The 22,335-nt window shown below is 39.8% G+C and overlaps 1 protein-coding gene across 1 annotated transcript in view; it reads right to left on the bottom strand.

Moving 5' to 3' along the window:
* Positions 1-22,335, bottom strand: part of MYOM2 (myomesin 2) — a 72,923-nt gene that overhangs the window by 30,105 nt on the left and 20,483 nt on the right. Inside the window, exons 8-18 of the mRNA XM_088150226.1 lie at positions 21,503-21,667; positions 18,812-18,973; positions 15,840-15,981; positions 13,933-14,132; positions 13,250-13,303; positions 11,582-11,709; positions 9,865-10,048; positions 6,844-7,018; positions 3,127-3,248; positions 2,247-2,434; positions 649-775 (exon numbers count right to left, since the gene is read on the bottom strand). Of these exons, the coding sequence (XP_088006352.1) occupies positions 649-775; positions 2,247-2,434; positions 3,127-3,248; positions 6,844-7,018; positions 9,865-10,048; positions 11,582-11,709; positions 13,250-13,303; positions 13,933-14,132; positions 15,840-15,981; positions 18,812-18,973; positions 21,503-21,667 (1,647 nt within the window). The remainder of the gene's footprint in view (positions 1-648; positions 776-2,246; positions 2,435-3,126; positions 3,249-6,843; positions 7,019-9,864; positions 10,049-11,581; positions 11,710-13,249; positions 13,304-13,932; positions 14,133-15,839; positions 15,982-18,811; positions 18,974-21,502; positions 21,668-22,335) is intronic.

Here is a 22,335-nt window from a genome sequence, read left to right as displayed (position 1 = left end):
CATGAGTTTTTGAGAATCATCAGGAAGGAAGGAAGGAAGGAAGGAAGGAAGGAAGGAAGGAAGGAAGGAAGGAAGGAAGGAAGGAAGGAAGGAAGGAAGGAAGGAAGGAAGGAAGGAAGGAAGGAAGGAAGGAAGGAAGGAAGGAAGGAAGGAAGGAAGGAAGGAAGGAAGGAAGGAAGGAAGGAAGGATCTGAATCAATCCAAAGGAAACTTGGAACCAGGGGCATATGTGTGGGAAAGGTTAAAGAGATCAAGATGACAGCTGTGATGATATGATTGACACTTTGCCCCTTTTTAATGTGTGTGATGCATGTAAAAAAGAGGCAGGGCTTCAATTATGCAGTCGCAGCTGCCATCTTAACTTTTTAATTCCCCACCCCCCACCCCAGAGACACCCCTGCTTGGAACATAAAGGCTGTTCCTCAGAACCAACTTCCTTGGTTGTATAGAAGCTAAACCAGATGTATCTTCCCATGGCTTCTATGTTTCAGGATCCTGACAACCTCTGCACACTCTTACCTATGGGAGACCTAGAAAGTGTGGTTAAAAAGCAAACATGTTAGATTATTACTGACATACAAAAATGATAGATTTTGAGCAATAATTGATTTTAAAGATGTTAATTCTTTTCATACCCAAATTGCTTACCTGGTTCTGGCATGTTCCAAGCCTCACATTTGAAAAGCTTGCTGGGGTCAGATGACTTCCCTATGCCAGTAATATTCGCAGCAGCAATTCTGAATTCATAGTGCGCATTTTCTTGCAAATCCTCTACCTTTACAGAGTTAGCATTACAAAAAAAATCCAAAATTAATTTAGGTAATAACCATAGGACCTCATAATAGGAGCAAACCAATTAAGAACTATTTATTTTGTTCAGAGTTAACTCTTGCAGGGTTTAAAGCTGTATAAGTATGATTTTAAAAAATAAAATAAAAATGATCCCAATCTAAATGATTGGCTAAACAAATATGGTCATATTCTAGGAGAGAAGCTTGGGCTGTTGATTGCAATTCAAAAGTAATAATGGAAAAGTGACCTGTGATTCCTTAATGGACCAGATAGCTTTTGGTGTCATGAGCATTTGTAGATGGTAGCCTACAATCAAGTCAGCTGTTGTTCAGAATGGTTCATCTTTTAATTAATTAATTTTATTTATTTATTTATCATATTCATATGCTGCCCATCTCACAGAAGCATGACTCTGGGCGGCATACAATCATTTTGAGCAGCCTACGCCTCTGTCTATCTATACAGGCTTTGCTGCAATCTCATACAGAGTTCTACTCCCATGCCGGATCAGGAAAACAGGGCGCACCTTTTCTTGATGACATGAATACATTCTGAAGGAGAATTGTTCCAGTGGGAGAGAAGGAGGAACAGCTGCTCTTAACATTTGACCTAAGCAAGCACATCATGCATCCTCAACAACAATGCAAAAGAGGGATTCGACTGCTCCTTGAGTGGAGAGGACAGTGAGAAATATTCTGTTCTGCTGGACTGAAAAAAAAGCTTCCCCAATCACAGCTCTTTCTGGCATCTAGCTTCCCTAGTATATCTTTGTCCTTTCCTAGACTTTCAACTCCAAACTGTTTTCACAGAATAAATAGCTTTATATCACACTTGAGATGACCCATGCTTTCAGTGTGAGGTTGCTAATTTGGAAGGTGGATGTAAGAGAGGCAGGTTCAATAATCTGGGTCATCAATGGATCTGTTATCATTCAATCCACATAGGTTTATTATGAGTTTCAAATCAGGCAGGAATTAAGTTGTATTATGTTAACTTTCTATAATTATACCAATGAGTCAACAAACGAACGAACACACACACACACATATATACATACACTGTATATATATATATATATATATATATATATATATATATGTATCCTTCAGACAGATAATTAAAAAAAGAAATAAGTTTTAAACACTTTTTTTTTCTTGTATTGTGTGTATGTTTGTGTGCATATGCACATGAACAGGCATTATTTGTAACAATATTATTTTTATGTGTATGATATGCTCATCAATATAGTTAATATTAGATTTGTCTTTAGATAAGAAAAGTAAGTATTGTTAAATATGTTTTTTAAAAGTATAGTGTGAAAGATACACAAAAATAAGATCCTACTCAGTCAATATTTTGGAATCTGGTCTGGATAGGTTCATCACAGCTGATATTAAATTGGCAAAATCAAGCAATATTTTATGCAAATATTTAGAGTATGCAGCAATACAGACCATATAAATCCTCTCTTTAACAAGGGAAGTGTTGACTTCATGCCAGTTGTGGTGCTGAGCCTCCCGTTTGTCTATGTAATAACCCAGAATATTTGATCCACCACTATATCTTGGAAGTTTCCAGCCAATGGTCATGGAATGGCCATTACAGTTGAGAAGTGTGATACCATAAGGATAGGATGGGCAAGCTATAAAAGTCAAGCAAATGTCTCAATAGTTCATGTAAAAACAATAACATAAAATTACTTTTATATTTTGATTATATTTTGATGAATTTATGGATTGACTTGTCTAATAAAATGATGTATGTACAATGCAGTCTTATGCATGTTTTCTAAGAGGTAAGACTCTTTATAGTAATTGGAGATTATCCATAATAAATATACTTTTAAATTTAAATGTGCTGGAAGTTAAGTAAATTTAACCAAAATGTTACTTCCCACTCTGTCTGAACAATATTTTCTTCATTCTGTCTCCATGATTTTGTCTGCCAAAATAATTACCCTAAAATCTTAGACACTCTCCAAAATGAGGCTGTTCTCTCTAACTTCAGTTTACATGTATTCTTCTTTGACAGTAGTTTCTTTTCAGAATCCAAGCCCTTTCCCATAGCAGGTACCCACATTTTCATGTAACAAGTATTTATCATGTGGAAACTTACAATAATATGAAAAGTCCCCATGCTACTAGTACATGGAGGCATCAACATTCTTCAAGAAAGGATGGGAAAAGTTTACATTAGTCAAAGTAGGAGCTGATGCTATTGGCTGTAGTTACTGTGGTGTTACTATGGGAAAACAGCTTGCTACATGAAGCAGACCACTCCTTAATGTGCATGGTTGCCTCTTTACAAGTATAAGCCTGACAAAATCTCACTTACTGAGAGCCGCCTGTACTGTGATAGGGTCAGACTCCTGAGAATTTTCACTCATCCCCACTGCATTTGCTGCTTTCACACGGAAGATGTATTTCTCTCCAGTTGTCAGGCCATGCACGGTGAACCTAAAAAAATAGGGGTGTGAGCTGCTCTTGCTGTTTAATTTCAAAGGCATATGCTTGGACCGTTACAAAATGAAAATTCCTCCCCTATCCATGCAACTAACATTCATGTGAGCGAAAGGGGCATGAGATGGAAAACCATGAATCTACAAACATACCCACACTGCTTTTAAAATAGGAGGCCTAAACGTGTTGTCAGTCTAGATATACCCAAAGGGATTTCTGCAGAATGTTCAGCCAGCTTCCCACTTACACAGAAAATGGCTCAGAGAAATTGCACTTGCTGTTTTCAGAGAAGATTGTTTCCGCTTGGCCCATTGTGGGTATAGGCCACTCACTCACCGTTTCCTGAATGCAGGATTGAATGACATCCTCCTCCTGCCACTCCCAGCCAATTGCAAATGCCTTTGTTTTCCAGCTTTAATTCAAAACTACTGTTTTCCAACTTGAGCTGCCTTAAGCCTTTTAGTGTGGATGGTCCCCAGCACTTCATTCCATTCCAGTAACAGCCCCACCTCTGATTGGCTGCAATGCTGGCAACTCCCTCCCCTCCAGCAGCCAATCACTGTCCTGTGCAACCACTGACCTGTGGTTGATCCAGTGATGGCCCATTAAATCAATGGATTATCCTCAACATAGAACAGGGGTCCTCAAACTTTTTAAACAGGGGGCCAGTTCACGGTCCCTCAGAATGTTGGGGGGCCGGACTATAGTTTGAAAAAAACATGAGGAGAGCAGGAGAGCTGCTGGACCCGGCATACCTGTCATGTAGAATAGTCCGGCTCTGCGATCTCCCTCCTCGTGCATCACCTGCAGCTCCCGACACAGCCCCGACACTTCCCCTTCTGGCAGACAACAGCGGCAGCCAATCGGGCGGGCGGGCCGGATAAATGACCCTGGTGGGCTGTATCCGGCCCGCAGACTGTACTTTGAGGACCCCTGACATAGAAGCTCTTGCTCCATTCACCCCTTATATCTCTCAGTGGAAAACCTTTGGTTTCTGCCCAGGCTGGGTGAAGCATGCACCCTTTACTTCCCCACCAAGGACTGCAAAGTTTTTCTTATCTTTCCTTTTTTAAAAAAAACATTTTAAAATGGCAGTGTGGAAAAACATTGCTTCTTTGCTTCTGGGAAGCTGAACTATCAGTTCTTCCTTCCTTCCCAAAGTTTCCATGGACCTACATAGGAATGAAAGAACAACCTGTTCCCTATTGCTTTGATCATTGTGACATCAGAGCAATGATGGTACCATAAGGGGGGGAAAGGAAAAAGAAAGGGGCTGGCATCAGTGTCAAAGGAGATATATGAGAAGAGGGTGCGAAGGCATCTATGTGTGCAAACCTCTGTGAAAGGCATGGGGACCAGTGAGGAGCAAACAATCCTTACAAAGAAAAGGTAGACTGGTCCACACAGAAGCTAGCCAGTGAAACTTGCCTTCCCTGCATGGATGGGAAGGGCAAGAAGCAGGGGAATGTCCAACCAGCCCTGTTGCCAACCTACTGAAATCTGCACTGTAATTTTTGAAGTTGGCTTAAGAAACAGCCACAAGCTGCAGTATACAAGTTAACTGATGAGACAGACAGACAGGAGATAAACAACTAAGACTATGCCCAGAGAATCAGAAGAACATGGCAAAATACCAAAACCTGAGGACTGATCCATTCTCCTGCCATAAATTTATGCTGGTGTCTTAATACTACCCAGATGATATCCAATGGCTTGCTGCAATGCATTCTATAAGTTACAGCAAAATATTGGTGATCTAGTCTGGAGACCAAACACACAGCTGTAAAACTGGAAAGCCAGGCTGGAATGAATGACATGTCCTGTAGGTCATCTGAATTAAGGCTATATTGGTCCACAAGAAGATGAATGGGAGACCCTTTTAGAATTGACTTAGCCCCACTACTACACCAACTCAGCCATAGTGCAGTTGACTCTTCTCAGCAGCACAGCCACAGCTTTCTGTCCAGAAGACCCACATGCCTTGGGAGTAGCTAAGACAGTTCTACAAGGCTATGCAAGCTGGCCAGATTACGTTTGACAGACAGAATGGGGAAGCCAAGAAGGAGATATCGCTCCTCACCCTGTTCTCATCAAAGAAAGTGGTAGAACAAAGGTAAGCATCTCAGGGGCCAGATAACCCCTTTTATTCTAGTCAGTCAGAGGCTTCAGGAAGTTGTAAGAAGCAGCAAAGGTCTCTGTGGGCAGTAACTTCCACAATCAACAGATACTTCTGCTTTCTGGCATGCAAAGTTGGGTGTGCTTCCCCCCCCCCCCCGCCCCAAAATATCAAAATAAACTCTGTGGCAAAACTTACACTGGTACCAAACTGGCCAAAATTCTCCCTATGATAACTCTTGGACAAAGAATGCTCAACGAATTAGGTATTTGAGGTCAGCCTTTCATAATTTTTTCCATCAAGATTTCTGACAAATACAGCAATGTTCTTGTCAAATATAAACCCTTTTTTCCCCTGCAAGCTTCAGCAGATTTGCCTGGCCTTATTGCCCAGCCAAAACTGTTGTATCTGTTCAGCTGTGCAAAGCTTTGAAGCAGGTTCACAAATCAAAACAAAGCTCCACTTTGAAGCAGGAAATTAAATCAGGTGCCCGCAAAGTGCTTCACGGTCCTCTGAAGTGTTTTGTGGATTTGATGGTTTTTCTACTGAGGTTGTTACAGACAATATGTAATGTTGCAACTTCCCTTCCATGTATGGAGAACACTGAGGGGGGCACCGAATGGTGTTTTGGACCCTCCAAAATCAACATGAGTAATCAGCCAATGAGTTGCATACCCCATGAAACCTCAATCTATCATAGCTCTTCTGGGTGGCAAGGCTTACATTACCTGGGCTTTCATTCCCTTTCTCAGCAGTCAACTTCTTGAATGGGGCCAGCCATAAGACTAAATTTTGCTCTCTCTTGTGCTGACAGGATGATTACATCTGTGCTGCTCAGCCCTCAGCACTCTGAGTATGACCTCACAGCTGATAGTCAGGCCCTCACTCATGGATCAAAACTGACTTTTAAATTCAGCAGGATTACTCCCTCTACAACAAGTAAACATTGGCTGCTTTTAAAAATGGGAAGGTAACAAAGGTAAGATTACCATTTTCTTGTATCAGCTTCTGTCCCTTCCTTCTACTGCCTTTGCTAACTAGCCAACAAGTTACAATCCTAACACAACCACAATCCTGTCCAGAAGAGACCAACCTTTGCCAATATCACTTGCCCAGCCTAGTGTATCACCAAAGACAGCAATGAGGAAATCTTTCCCAGGAAAGTCTCTGGACATTCCACAACAGTGGCAACTTAGTTTTGCCACACTACAAGGGCAAATCAGTGGGCATTTTTCAGCATCATGCCCAGAAAAGCAAGGAGAAAGAGTAAGGAGTTGCTTTTTATCATTTTTGAAAGCTTATTTCAATGCAATGCATATAAAAATTGCTGAAAAATACATGTTCGGGAGAACTGTCTGAGCTAAAGCTCTCTTCCAAATGTACAGTAGCCCATGCTTGTAGAAATGACTAACCAAAATCCACACATGCATGTGAAGAAAAGCAGGCATTTCTTTAAAAATGTAATATTTCTTTTACCTGTTATACTTGATTGGCTTATGGTTACAGGGTTCCCAGTGATTTGATCCTACCACAGAATAATCAGTGTAATAGCCAATCAGACCTTCTTCATGTTTTGGCTTGTCCCAGTTCACAATAACAGAGGTTTTTGTGTTTGTTGTTGCCACAACAGATCCAGGGGCCGATGGCACCACTGTGGCACAAAGAAAAGCACTTAGTATCTCCATAACAATTAACACATCAGTATATGACCATATTTTCTCAAGTCTAAATGTGATTTTACTGGCAAATATTAGAAGAGGATATCATGGCTGAAGTTCAGAATAATATCATTCGTGTGTGTGTGTGTGTAAATAAATAAACTCAAGGCAGTGAACATACCTAATACTCCTGCCTCCTATTGTCCCCACAACCACAACCCTAAGAGGTGGGTTGGGCTGAGAAAAAGCGACTGTCCCAAGGTCACCCAGCCGGCTTTCATGCCTAAGGGAGGCCTAGAACTCACTGTCTCCTGGTTTCTAGGCCAGCACCTTCCCCACTACACCAAACTGGCTCTCATGCAATGCAATGCAGCCAAAGCAAAGCATTTTTAGTCCTATTAATTTGAATGGAAATTATGAATGTGCTGAAAGTTGAAAATTATTCATTATTAATGCCCAGATCATTCCACAGAGAATGTTCTTGCCCTAAAATCCATATTGTTATCACAGATCACATATTGCAAGATGATCTGTCTGTTCTCCATTTTGTACCTGTGTGTAGTCTTTACTCATCAGTAGATGATAAAAAGTCTCTTGGTAAATGCTCATATATTGATTAGTTTAATTCCCTAAACAAGAAAGAACTCTCTTTAATTGCTGTACTGGTCTAAACATTTCTAAAAAAGGGATGTCATTTTCAGAAAAAGTTCTTGGTTCCTGAACTATTAGTTGGTCCAGGGATTTCCAAGTTGGAAATAAGTCAGGTATCACTCTAGAATATACAGCATGTAAATGTGACCTTTTGAGAAATTCACAAGGCTGACCTTGGGGAGAAAAGGCTCATTAAAATTCCTCCCTCATTTACTGGGATCTGCCTCTGTTTGCACACAAGAAAAATCAGGGAGAAGATGGAGCCTCTCCATGACAACTAATACCTATTTCAGTAGCAGCTGGGACTGAAACCCATCCTCTGGGTTTCAAAAGTGCTGATGCCTGAGACAACTCTGGAGCTAACATCTCCTTCCCCACAGTCCTCAACCCCACTGTGATAGTGTGCACTCACACAAATTAGGACCCATTTTTGAATTGTCAGAATTGGACATTTTCTAGCATTCTTCAGCTATACTAATGACTAATGTCTTGATTCTAAACATTTAAACAAGAAGAGTTCTTCGACAAGATGTTAAAACAAATTTGTAGAAATGCTAATCAAAATCCCTGAGAAACACCATTATATGGCACAAGTCAAAGCAAGTCAGATGGGTGTGCTTTGAAAAGTAATAGTTCCTAGGAAATACTACGGCCATGGTTCTTACTCTGAACTTTGACAAGTTATCTCAAAGTATCACAGTCATTTTTATGTTGCCAAACACGAAGTTGGACATTACTAAATTAATTCTCACTAAGCCTTTTTTTTTAGCATTGTTTGTTGTTCTATACCAGGGCTATGCATTCTGAGGGCTCAGGGTGAAATGCAACCCTACTCCCCTTATCATAGTTTCTGGAACCCCCTTTGATAGCTATTGCTGGAAACCAGACATAGTTTATAGCCATTTTGAGTGCAAAAACCCATAAAAACTGCATTATAAGCAAAGATAAGTTTAGAAGAGTTTAAGGAAATAAGGAAAACCGCAAAATTCTTCAAACAGAAGCTGGAAAATTATGTCCCACCCACTTTACACCACTGTCATGCCCAATTTTGTCCCTTCAAAAATGATCAAGCTGCCTCGCCTTGGCCACCAGGTGATTTTCCATCTACGCCATATTTTAAGTTCATTTTTATTTATTTGACAGATTTGTATGCTGCCTTCCTCCCAAAATGTCAGACAGTATACAAATAACCAGGCTAAGGTTGAGTAGGCATCGGCCTATGGGTGCCAAATTTTAGGGGGCGCCAAAATTGAAAACACTTCTGAAAAACACAATAAAAAAGCAAAAAGCAGTAACAGCATACTCCATGAGCCAGTGTCCCTGCTCAAGGGTTAAATACAATTTCACAGAATTGTTGCCATATGACAACAATGGGTGCTGATGTACAGATAGTCCTTTCTTAACAACTACAATAGGGACCAGAAAATTTGTCATTAAGTGGGGCGGTTGTTAAGCAAGGCATCATGTGACCACACCTGATTGTACAACATTTTTGCAGCAGCCATTAAGCGAATCACCACAGTTAAGTGAGTCACATGGTTGTTAAGTGAATCACACAGTTCCCCATTGATTTTGCTTGCTGGAAGTTGTCTGGGAAGGTTGCAAAGGCAATCATGTGATCCCAGGATGCTGCAACTGTCATAAGTGCAAGCTGGTTGCCAAGTACCCGGATCGTGATCAAGTGACTGTGGAGGCATTGCAATGGTCATAAGTGTAAGGACCAGTCATAAGTAGCTTTTTTAGCTCCATCATAATTTTGAATGGTCACTAAATGAATGGTAGTTAAGCAAGGACAACCTGTAATTAAAATTACATAGTGTGTAAATAAGGTGAAAATGTCTGAGAAAAGAAAAGAAAAATTTCTGGGACTGAAAATCATAAGTGTAAAGCTCAAAAACTTGAAGAAAAAAGGAAATAAGAGGGCACTTTTTTGAAATTCCTACCAAAACCGGAAGGTGAGCGAAACCATAGGTGGGTGCCAGGATATGACTTTGTCTAGGGAGCCAGAATGTCTGGAGCCGGCCCTGCAAATAACATCGTCCTCCCATTTTTCCCCATAATAGTAACCCTGTGAGTTAGGCTAGGCTGAAGGTGGGCAACTGGCCCAAAGTCAGCCAGAGTTCCAGAGCTGGAGACGGATTTTCTCCTGAGTCTCCCTAGCCCTAGTCCAACTCCAAAGGTTCCTCACCAATGGCTTCTTGTGCTTGAATAGGTGGTGTTATTTCAGAAGGATCACTACTCCCATGCTTGTTGGCTGACAAAACTCGGAAAACATAGGATTTCCCTTCCACAAGATCAAACACTGCATAACGAGGGGATTGGACTGCCACTTGAGCGTTGACCCTCTGCCAAGTTCCACTGCCAACAACAGACTGTAAAGAAAAGAAAGAGATCATTACTACATGTAGAGAGCTGCAAATGTCCTCAAAGTACTTGAATTAATGAACTATAGCCACACAATCTTCTCTTTCCTAGGTAATCTGCGAGGCATGATATGGCAGGGCATGGATCTGCCCTGCCAAATCCAACACCGCCATATAGTTTTCTTTCACCTTGTTATAGATGGTGACTGTGTTTGACCTTAACAATCAATTAAAAATAAAGCAATTCTTCTACTTTACACAACTCCTGAAACAGATGTTATTCAAGCAGGGATTTTGATTTCTGAGTCTTGAAACCATTTAGAGCAATTTGAAAAGTAAACATATTGTGAGTCTTCCTTGATCCTGGTAATGGTATGATTTTATTATTCCGGCTATTCTATAAAATGTAATTGGTTCCTTCAAGGCCAATCCCAGGCACATCTATTCAGAAATAGAAGCTGCATGGGGATTCTCTCTCAGATAAGTGCATCAAAGGAGCTTTACCAAATCTGGCGCCCTCTAAATGTGTGGGGTTTCAGCTTCCATGATTCCTCAGATAACATGCTGCTGGCCATGCTGCTAAGAATTATAATGTTTGAAGACCAACATATCTAGCAGGCTTTGTGTAGGAAAAGCTGGTGTACAGTGCTGCAACTTCAGTCACTGAACTGCTTTTTCTTATCACACCTAATGTTATAGAATTAGGGGAACCTTATTCTCCTTTGCATATGGCACAATAGACTAGTGAGTACCAACTCTGGCCTATTGACTGATGGTGTCCCAAGATAACCTAAGTCATCCTCCAAGAACCTTCAGATCTTCAGATATATTGAGATGGACGCTCCCCAAATGCCACCCATTGTGCTAGATGATAACACCAAGCTGTCCTTGGCTAAACCCCCCAAAGCTATGCAAGCTATCAAACATGGTTAGTATTTCAGTTGGAGATCGTCAGAAAATCTCATGGCTGTAAACTAGATTGGAAAGTAAAAAAAAAAAAAAAAAACATCCCAGGAAGCATCAAGGGCACCACTTTCTCATAATGTTGCCTAGAAAATAACATGGATGTGTTCTAGCCGCCAGGACTTCAGTTTGTCTTGAGGGAGATTTTACTTAGGTTGGGGAAGATTTGACCAATTTATCTACCTTCGGGGATGGTAAGATCAGAGCAAGTACCAATCTGTAATATCTGCCACTTAGGTAGCTCCACACATGCCAGGTTTTCTGCAGAAGGAAGGCTAAACTAGTTCAGCATCTGTGCTGCTCCTTTGGGCTTGTCTTCTGCCAGGTCTAGATAAGACTACCCAAAGTTCCTCACTATGGAAAAAGCATTTTTTTTTCCCTGATCCTCAATTTCAGTGTCCATTTACATAAATGTAACTAAACTCCCCCCCCCCCTACCCGGGATCTCTTCATCCATCCCTATTACCTTCCCTGGATTTGCTCATGTTTATATGTTCCCTTTCTGCTACATTGTTTGAAATGAAGAAGTATGTAGTCATGAAATGCCTTACAGCCGGATGCAACTCTGAGGCATGGTACCTTCTCAATGAAATATGATAACGGCTCTTTGCCACGAGGAACAGGTGGATCCCAACTGAGAACAACATATGTTCTGCTGGTTTCTGAAGCATGCACATTGGTGGGAGGTCCAGGGATTTTAACATCACCTAGAAAAATAATAAACTCAGTAACTATTCAGTACCAGATTAACCTCCCAAGCCAGCATTGATGCAAAACGTCTTTCCAAATATCTCATTAGAATGCATTGCTCAGCTATTAAGGGCTATAGCATCAGCTTTGTGATTTATCAAAGCTAATTTGTTTCTAGTTTGTGAAAACCAACCAAGCCAGTTAGAAGGGTAGCAGTGATTTTTCACAGCTGACTTAAAAAAAAAAATTGAAGGGGAAAGGAGAAAATATTGCACATGTATTCATCTCCTAAGATTTTTGTTTTACTTTGATTATATTTGAATCACTTTAATCTGCAGTACTAAATGCCTTGATAAAGTCTTCATGCTTTATGCAAATAGGAGACAGGTTGATCAAAGTGAGGAGCCCAAGAGCTTCTGCCTCTGAAAAATGAGCAAGGAGAAAAATTTGCATGAAGGATCATAGCAATTATATATAAAATAATACAGTCAAAAAATGGAGGAGGAAGCATCATGGAAGAAACCTCTATTAGCTTAGGAATGACCACAAGAATTAGCGTAATACATGGCACAGGAAGGAATTGTTGTTTTCATGTAACAACTGTGACTGCTGTCAACTTCTCATCAAACAGCAGTTCAAAGTGAGGATGGGAATTTTAGTATCCATCTGTAATGGCTCAGCTTGCCTGAGTTGGCTTATATTAGTCCCAGTCAGAGAAAATCCCCAGCATTATTTTTTTAATGCTGTGACTATTGGGGCTGCTTTTGAAAATATATCCACTCCTAATTCCTGTTTTCTTTCAAAACCTGAGCCCCAAGATATTTGGTAGGAAAAGTAGCTCATCATAAAAGGAAGGGAAAAAAACTATTTTTGATTTGATTTGCCTGAACTGAAAGTTGCCATGGACCACCAGTCTCTAAACACTGAGAGAAGTCTCTCTGCAATTTATCACATTGTACATATACATTTTGCATTGCAATTTAGATATGGGGAAAAAAATAAGTGCTGTGATGATGAAACTAGCCTTTTTCTAGCTCTCTAGGTTCCATATTCTAAGGAGCAAAAAGGTGTTTCTGCTCTGGAAAGCCAGATGCTAAAATATATTTATGCTGTAGTCTTAAACTGCATCAGCAGCCTTGATTTACTGTGCTTTAAACTCTAAAGCACTTCAACAAATTACAGTTCCCAAGATTCTGGTGGAAAACCAGAAAAATTAAAGTAGCAATAGGGGTATACCTTCATAATGCAAACATGCACAATGCTTACATACACAAAATGAAAATGCAGTTGTTTCCCAGGACGCAAAACTGTAATCACTCAAGAACGTATTACCTTAAGTTCTCAAGTTCTCTGCCTACTAGATTGTACAATAATAAGAGACATGGACATGTTTAGTTCTATCTTAAATGCCTAAGGAAAGGAGAGTATAGCCAGAAAAAGAAGGGCAAAGGAAAACTGAATGTCAGCCAGAAGACAAATGAAACATACAGTAAGTAACTGCAACAGAGGTACACTGTTGAGGATGTCTATAATCTAGCCTCTGTACAAGTTACATACCTTCAAAGTCATCATGATGAAGTAAAATGTCCCTGCCTCCCTCCATGTGAATATCTGAAGATGAAAGAAAATATTGTTTATATTTAAGTTTCTGTGCTAATAGAATGCCTTCTGAAAATTATATTAAATCATCCTCTTTATAGTATTTGATTGCTACTCACTATTATGGATTTTTATATCAGCAACATTATGCACAGTTACATGTCGGTAGCTCTAGCCATCTGATGTTATTAATTCGGATGAGTGCTGTATCTATGCCAAAAGTTAACAAACACTTAAAAGATCGCACTTTTAAATTGAACAAATTAATGGTCTGACCAGAAATCACTGTCCCTCAGGACAAAAATGAACAACATTTTAGGCATTAGATGATTTACCAGTGGAATCTTTTCCATACTTATTTACATATCAAAGAGCTGGGCCATTATATAGAGAGTGGGACAACTGAGGAAAGCTATTAGCTATACTAGTTCACAATGGGACCTTCCTGTTTGAGGGAGCATATATATTGGCTGAAATCGTAATACTCACTTCAAGTAGCCATAAGTAAGCTTGCAAGCCTGATTTATGGCCAGCTTGGAAATGAAATTTAACCTGCCCCACTCATTTAGTACCAAGATTCCTCCTTCATAAGAGTGCTTATAATTTCCACTGAAGAAATATGGCAAAGTTTTTTTTCTTACTCTGTAGACTCTCCAAGTCCCCGGGGTCAAGAGCTGCTACCGCATCAGAGATTCTTGAGGGCCGACTGATCCCAGCCTGGTTGACAGCTCTCACTCGGAAAATGTAGGAATGCCCTTCCAATAAGCCAGTCACTGGATATTTGCAGATTTTTACAGGGACATCATTGCATTGCACCCAGTTTTCAGTACCCACTTCACATCTGGTTTTAAAAAGGACAGAAGGATGGAAATGAAATCTTCATTTCCAAGATTTCCTAACAAGCCACTTAAGCTGTGAGAAAGATTTCTTTAAACGGTGACTGGTGAACCAGATGCTAAATATAGTTAAAATTAAGTAAGTATAAAGTAATGGATATTAGGACAAAATATTGTAACTTCATATGTATACACAGATGAGGTATAAGCTATCTGTAACTAACTAGGAAAAAGACCTTGAAGTTATAGTGCGTATCTCATGTACAGGAGCATCCACAATAATGTTAATTGGCTTCAAAATGGTGGGCACAACCAGGCAATCGTGGACCTGCTTCTTTTTATGTTCACAACCCCGTCATTTTAAAGCCAGTGACCATTGCTTTGGATGTTCCTACTCATAAAGATGTTAAAGCATTTAAGGGGAATTGGATAATTTAATGGATGATAGGTCTGTCAAGGGCTGTTACTCTTGAGAGTCAAGGTGGAGGATTGTGTGCCTTGAAATAACAGTGGCAGGGAAGTAATGGCAAAAGAGGGGTATATTTCCACTTCCCACTCGCCCCCTCCAGCATTTGGTTGACCTGAGCCAGCAGGGCCACTGTTATGTAAATTGAACATGAGGTATTTCCCAGGGAGTGAATGCGAGTCAAGAATATTTGACAATTTGACCTATCAGATTTCTTGGAATGGACAAATCATGTGAAAAGCTCCTCACACATATCTTTAGCAGGCTCATTGGATACACATTCATGAAGTGAAGTTAATGAGGGTTGGAACATCAAACATTGGGTGGCAAATAGGATTCCACTATCACCTAGTAAAAAGGGAAATTAACATATCAACCTAATGAGTAGGAAACCAAGAAGTGAGGAACCAAATGATTCACACGTGTATGTCAATCACTTGGTAACTGTGATCACCAGGTAGCAACTTGCATGTCGGAATGTGTAGTGTAGATCATGCATGTGCCATATTTTCTTGGAAAAAATAAAGGACAAACCTGAAAAGGGGGCAAATCTGAAAGAGATTCATAAGGATAAAAATTTTTAATTATGGTTATAACTTTGCTTTACAAAGGAAAATTCAACAGCAAAACCAAGAAGAACTTTTCAAAAATGTATATTCTAATAACAGTATCTAAAATCAAACAGTATATGTAAATTTATTTTAAAAAGACAATTTAATTTCCATATTTTTCACATGAATATGAAGAGCTGTGCACTAAGCGGTACCATTTGTATGATCAAAGTGAAATGACCAAAATTAAGGACAAAAGTGAGTTTTTGAAAAATAAAAAAAATCTAAAGGACAACTTTCTGAAATAAAGGACATACGTCTTTTATTATAAAGGACAGTCCTTTATTTATTTATTTTTATTATGTAGCCATAACACACATCTCAGGCCATCTCTGCCAAAAGTTTCTTCAACGGAATTATTCTTTTTTCCAGCGCTAATTTATCACATATTGAGTAATTAAAAGATCTTCATGGGTGTGTGAACCCATTCAAAGAGTTCTGGGCTGAGCTGGAGATTTGTAACTTGTGGAAAAACCACAAAAGGACACAAATTCCATTGAAATAAGACTTGAACAATAGTATACTAATTTACCACAGAAAGCAAAACCTATATCAGATTCAGAAACTGGATCTCTTGAGCACTGATAATCTATTTGAAATACGGAAGAGTCAAATACTATTCCTTCCACATATACCTGTCCACAAAATATCCAATAACTGGAGCTTCATGGGTTGTATTTGGTGGTTTCCAACGAACAATAACATAATCTCTGTTGGCATCACAGCATTTCACATCCATTGGTGCTCCAGGGGCCCCCATTACGAGAGCATCAGCATCTAAAACCCCAAGAAAAACCCAGATTAAATCACCTTTGTTAATTCAGGTATTATAAATATGACACCTCATTGTGGGTGATAGTGGGGTCTTCCTCACAGTCAAGTTAATTCACATTTCTCCCATCCTTGAGTTAGGAGAAAAGTACACCAACATGAATTATACTGTACTGATTGCCGATCCCTATTCTATTTTAATAATAAAGTCACAGAGTGATGCTGTCCTTACTGTTTTAATGTGGGTCATGTTAGGGAAAGTGATTGGTGGATTCCCCAGACTGAATTTCCCCCTCTACCAAACTTCACCAGCTCACAGGGGGGAAAAAAATCATCAATGACTTTCTTTAATAAAGCATGAGGCTGGGGGTGGAGAGTAGGTACATTTTAACAAATGGCTACACCAGCGGGTTTAGCCATCCATCAAATCTTGCTCTGGTTTTGTGCATGGAATAATGCTATTCTGGAATAGAATCCTGGAACAATTTTATTCCAAAGTTAGTGGTATTCTGGAACTCTATATCCATGTCAAAAAAGAGACCCCAAACAGCAGACAACTGAAAAGATGGTTGCACAGTGTAGTGGAAAACCTCCATCTTAAACTATCCCTGTCCCCTATAGTTGTCAGTAGTTTCTTGGGTATCCTTCTTGACCAACCTGCTCCTTTGGAGGTACAGGATGAGAACAGGGACAGGGAGCATGTGAAGTTTTAAAAAATAGTGATTGCTGCTGAGAAATTGTATACAAGAGACTACAATTTATGGATCATGGGAGGAGGACTCAGATGCCCAGCTAAACCTAACCTAAATTCCTTGACTTCCTATCAACTAGAGAATGTAGGAGAAGCTAATCACACCTTGGGAATTTTCAGATAGAGAGATGATTCACTCTCCTGTCCAGCCTGGGCTCAAACAATGGGGGCACTGTAGATGATAGGCAAGTTTGACTGACAGCTGAGATGTTCTAAACAGGGTAGGATGTACTGCTAAAGGTTCCTTGTTAGTGTAGACATGGCAAATACAAGGGGAGAGCCTGGTTTAAAAGAACGCAGACTCTCCAGCTGACAAAAGCAGAATGATGCTGAAAAACAGAACCCAAGGATTAAAGAGGAGGGGGAGGGAGCAGTCCAAAGTGATCTATAAGAATGGAGCAGATCCCAGCTCCTTTATCACAAGCATTATCAAGGAAGCGTCATTATCAATCATTTGTAGGGCAGGACTTATGTTGGGAAAAGATGGAAAACACTACTTTTAAATTGGAATAGCTAAATATGACTGTCTCCATGGTGGGCTGGGGGTGAGACAAAGGTAACCATATAGGAATATGTCCTTTAAAAATATTTAGTGAGGCATCTTCGTACTATAGTTAGCAAGACCTGAGGATTCCCTTTATGGAAATAAATAGAGGGACATTTTAAAAGATGTTATATCCTAACTTGGACTTTACTGTCAAATTCTCAACAGCTCTTTTATGTAAATTAAATTGCTTTCAACAGAATTTGCAGGAGGTTTAGTCTGAATTATTCAGCAGAATCAAAAAGGCTGCTGATACAGAACATTGATCCAGTAGAAATCTCATAAAGAGGATCCTAAATACACCAGGAGATGAGCTTCCATATCCAAGTCATACACTTTCCATATTACATGCTCATAACCTGAAAGCATTTTCACAACTCATAGTGGCCCCACATGCCAATGGTCTAATGATTAATTGGTGCATATATGAAGTTAGCACACTAATCATGATCAGATGGATTTCAGCTCCCATTAACCCAGGCCAACAGGCCCAATAGCAAGATATTTTAGGAGCTGTAATACCAAACGTTTGACTGGAACCAGTGTGCAACTCTAGCTTTTTCTGGCTTCCCTGACTGAATTCTCCTTCTACCATCTTTATTGTCCAGAGGTTGATTCCTCCCTATTGTTGAAGAACATGGAGCAGTATTGCAGAGAAAGACAATATAGCTCCAGGGAAGGTAAGAACTGCTACAGCTTTTCACTGATAACATTGGTGCTTTTGGCAGAGCAAGAAATGAAGAAACAAGGTCCTACCATTCACCCACGCAAAAACACATGGAACAACACTGAAAGCTTGCAAGTACAAGCCACTGTATGTCAGCCTGTGAGCTTGGGTAAATTCTACTGAAATCAACTAGACTTGTTTACAAGATAGTGAGCTTGTTACGAGAGCCAAAATGTCACTGAGGATAAATCAGCCCACCATTATAGTTTTCAGCAAAGTTTGCTGAGGATGCTGGCAGAGGTATTTAGCTGACTCTAAAAGGCTGTATATAAAGAAGTTGTTCCAGCTGCATTTTTTCCCATTCAGGATTTGTGTTATCCCATCCAGACTTGCAAGGGACCTGTCCATGTCAGCATGAGATCAAATTGCAACCCTCATTCCATCTTATATAGTCACCTCCTTTTTGTCAAACCAGAAAGGCAACCATTCTCCTTTCCTTTCTCATTATACAAAAAGGGTGAAATGCTCCGCTAAGCAAGATCACTCTCTGTAATGTGACCACACCAAAGTATTGCCTGTCTATTTTACAACCATCAGAACAATTGCAAGCAGCATAATCAAGCATTTCAGAAGAACAGATTCAACAAGGGGGCAGCATTTGGAAAGACCAACAATTCCTCACTCCCTACCTCTTCTGGTTCATTAATCAATTAATTAATTCATTCATTCATTCATTAATTCATTCATTCATTCATTCATTCATTCATTTATACATCACATTTATATAGCCACCCATCTCTCAAAGCGATCATCTTTGATCATCACTCAAAAAGAATCAAGCAGGATCAGTTCTTAAACAACAAGGCTGCCATACCTCTGACAAACAGAAATGCACTATATTCATTCACTCCTCCTCTGGAAATTATGCGCAGGGTATATAAACCTTCGTCATCCTTGTGCAAATGAGGGAAAGACAGCACAGCTTGACCTTCACTAAAGTATGGTTTTGTCCACTTGGTTTCTTTTATTAGCACATCTGGAAGACAGATTTAGTTTGCAATTCAACACATGTTAATAAGATAGCAGTAATAACGATGTATTCTGCACTGCAATCTCCAAATCAGCCATTTTAGAGCAAATATATGTAGAAGAAGCTGTCATGCTTCAGATAGATGATATTTCTAATAACACACAAGTACACGTGGCCTAGTGTTGTACTGTTCCATGCCAGTCCTCAGACATGGTGAGTGGGCCACTAATCTGTTGAATGTTAACTTATCTGAAATTCTCCAATTTGGGGGGGAAAAAACCTCTATTGAAGCCATGTCATGAAAACCTCATCAAGCATATGTTTCAGCCAACATTAAATCCTTCAAAATTCTATTGACTAACAGACATGGGATAAATCACACATTTTTTCTTCCACTGAAGTCAACAGGATTTAAATATGTTTATTTTGGGTTAGACTGAAGCCAGAATCAGGAATTATTCCTCTATGCACTTTTGATCCTTTTTAATAAACTTTGCTAACTGAGGTATGTGTCACATTAAACCTGGAAAGAGGAAGGAAAAATGACTTAAAGCCAGAGTCAGGTTTAATCTGAGGCTTCTTATAAATACACACTTAATTTGAAATCTTTGGGGCATTCCTGTCCAATAGTTTGTGTTTCTCACAGGTGAGAGGTTACAACTCAATATTAACATAAATTAATCTAATTGACTAGTGCAATGGAGCAATGAAACATATAGAATGCTTTAACTCAGCGAAAGAAATCCCTACCTATTTAGTTTTGACCTATTACCTTACTAATTGATCAGGTAATTGTGTTTGGACTTTGGTGGAGGTGGGGCTTTGATCTTCAACAGCTGTTTTGCATAGATGCCCACTAATCAATGAGCCTTAAAATTCCATTTCCAAGCTCTGCAGAAATATTTCAGTCATACTGAAAGAAATATGCAGAACTGTTCAAGAAATATAAATAGGTCATTTAGATAAATGAGATGGTTAGATAGCATCACTGAAACAATGAGCATGAAACTGAGCAAACTCAGGGAGGCAGTGAAGGACAGGAAGGCCTGGCGCAATATGGTTCATGGGGTCATGAAGAGTCGGACACGACTTAACGACTAAACAACAACATTTAGATAAGTGGCTTTAACTGGGCCATCAAGTGCTTGTAACTCACAGATGTCCCAATGTCCAAATTAGAACGCTAGATACTGAAGTAAAGCTACCTACCTGTATGATCTGTGGGGGGGAAAAAACAGTTATTGCCATTCATTCATTTTATATTAATTTTTATTAAACCACTTCACTTTGCCAAGGTTCTGAGCTTCATTCAGTCCACCTCATTGAAATACCACATTTTACACAAAAAAAAGTTCCCAGGTTAAGGCTCAGGATTTCCCTCCTTAAAAGTAGTAAGGGATGGGAAAGGAATCACAGGAGACAATCTGGAATAATTAGGCCTAGCACTGATCACTTGCCAAGGTTTTTCTGTTTCTTGTGTTTTAACAATGTTGTCTGATTCATTGTATTTATTCTAACAAAGGTTAACAAAGTATGAATATTTACAAGACGCAATACTGCTTGGTGCAAGTTCAATACAAAGGGAAATATTTACTTTACTAGGAAATCAGATCTTTCATTTGGTTTTTTGCCAATCAGCGTTGGCACCAGGATAACAATAAGTCTAGAGAAAACCTCCTTTGGTTCCTCCAAGATCTCTCTTTTAGATTATTGTTTAAATTAAAAACAAAAATTAAATGAGAAGTTGACATGTTAGCTTCCAGCATCATTGTTATTTCCAGGAATATCTCTGGGTCCCACCTAGATGTCACAGATATTTCTAGAAAATAAAATGAGTGGGGGGTTGCAACCCAGTGATTTCTGGGGAAGTGTCCCCACCTGCTCAGAAAAGAAGACAAGAGTAAGATGGGATGGTGAAGAATATCCTGTCAAGCTAAAGGGAAAAGTGGGAGCAACCTCCTTAGTCTGTCTTCTGATAAATAAATGTTTTGTGACTGAGTCAGCCTTACCATACTAACAAGTCTTTTACCTGTGGCTACTTTTTGTGGAATCTACCCTTTACTGACAAGTAACGGATTGATTTGATTAGATTTATACTGAACTTTCCTTAAAGAGCTCAAAGTGAAGTACAATTTTTTTCACCATCATAACCCCATTAGGTGGGTTGGGCTGTGAGGCAGTGATTTGCCCAAAGTCCCATAATGAGTTTCTATGACTTAAGATAGAATGTCATAGGTCCAACAGTTTTACCACTTTGAAATGTTGCCACTTCCTCAGAGTTTGTCCACTCCTGCTAAAAATGAAGTTAAGATGTCAGCTTATTTAAATTGGAGGGGGGCTGCTTTTTTCCAAAAGAAAAACAAAAATACACAATGAATTCTTATTAATAAGGTCTTTCTTATTGGCCTTCTGGTCTAATACTATCACTATTGGGATGCAGAGCTCATGAAAAGTTGGCATGAATTTTCCTCTTGGAAAATTCAGAACAAATGTAAAGGAAGCCCTGCAAATCATATTAATAAAAAAAGGTCTTACCATCTCTGTACCATTCAACCCGAGGCTGGAGATGCTTCAGTTCTGGTGTGACCAAGAGGTTACATCTCAAAGTAAGTGTTTCCCCCTCCACACCAAAGGTGACTCCAAACCTCTCCAAAAACTGAACATCAAAATGGGTGAGACAGAGGTCTTCTGGCAGTGGCACTGGAAGGAACACAAGAATGAGTTAGCTGAAAAGACAATTGTTGGGATAAACCTTAGAAATTATTTAGGTGCTTTGATATGTTTAAGTGCCTTGAAGTGAAACAATGAGAGTGGATATTTATGCACTGGCTATAAAGCTGAAATCAGACTACTATTCTTCTTCTTCCTCCTCCTCCTCCTCCTCCTCCTCCTCCACCTCCTCCTCCTCCTCCAAGTGGGACAACAAAGCCAGTGGCATAAGTATAGTGAAGGCAGTGAAGGCAGCTGCCTTACATCCACAGACATATGGAGTTTGCCAGATTCCCCCTAGCAGACGGCTCATTGTCTCAAGCCTTCCACAACCAGATTGCATGGGCTTGGTACTATTGTAGCTGGACTGCAAATATCCAGATGGCACTAGAGGGCAGCAAGGAGTTGAACTCTTTAAATCTTTTTGCTGCTGTGTGTATTGGTCATCTGAATTTTTGCATCTCCTATGGTTGCCCAAACGATGATCCCAAAAGGACCTGTGGCAGAAATGTGGTGCAGAAAAAAGAGCATGTGAGAGAACAGCTGCTGCTGCTAGGACCACCTCCTCCTCTGCTGATACGCCACTAATACTTCACTGCCACAGGAATACGCGGAGCCCTCCAAGGGCTTGGCGGTTTCTCTGGGAATTGCTCTGACCA

The sequence above is a fragment of the Python bivittatus genome, unplaced genomic scaffold (genome assembly GCF_059951505.1).
Source record: "Python bivittatus isolate LINGU-HERP-01145 unplaced genomic scaffold, Pbiv_v1 ctg000020_np1212, whole genome shotgun sequence".
In the NCBI taxonomy this organism is placed as follows: Eukaryota; Metazoa; Chordata; class Lepidosauria; order Squamata; family Pythonidae; genus Python; species Python bivittatus.
Note: the sequence above shows the minus strand (reverse complement) of the source record. Positions and strands in the feature narration are given on the sequence as shown.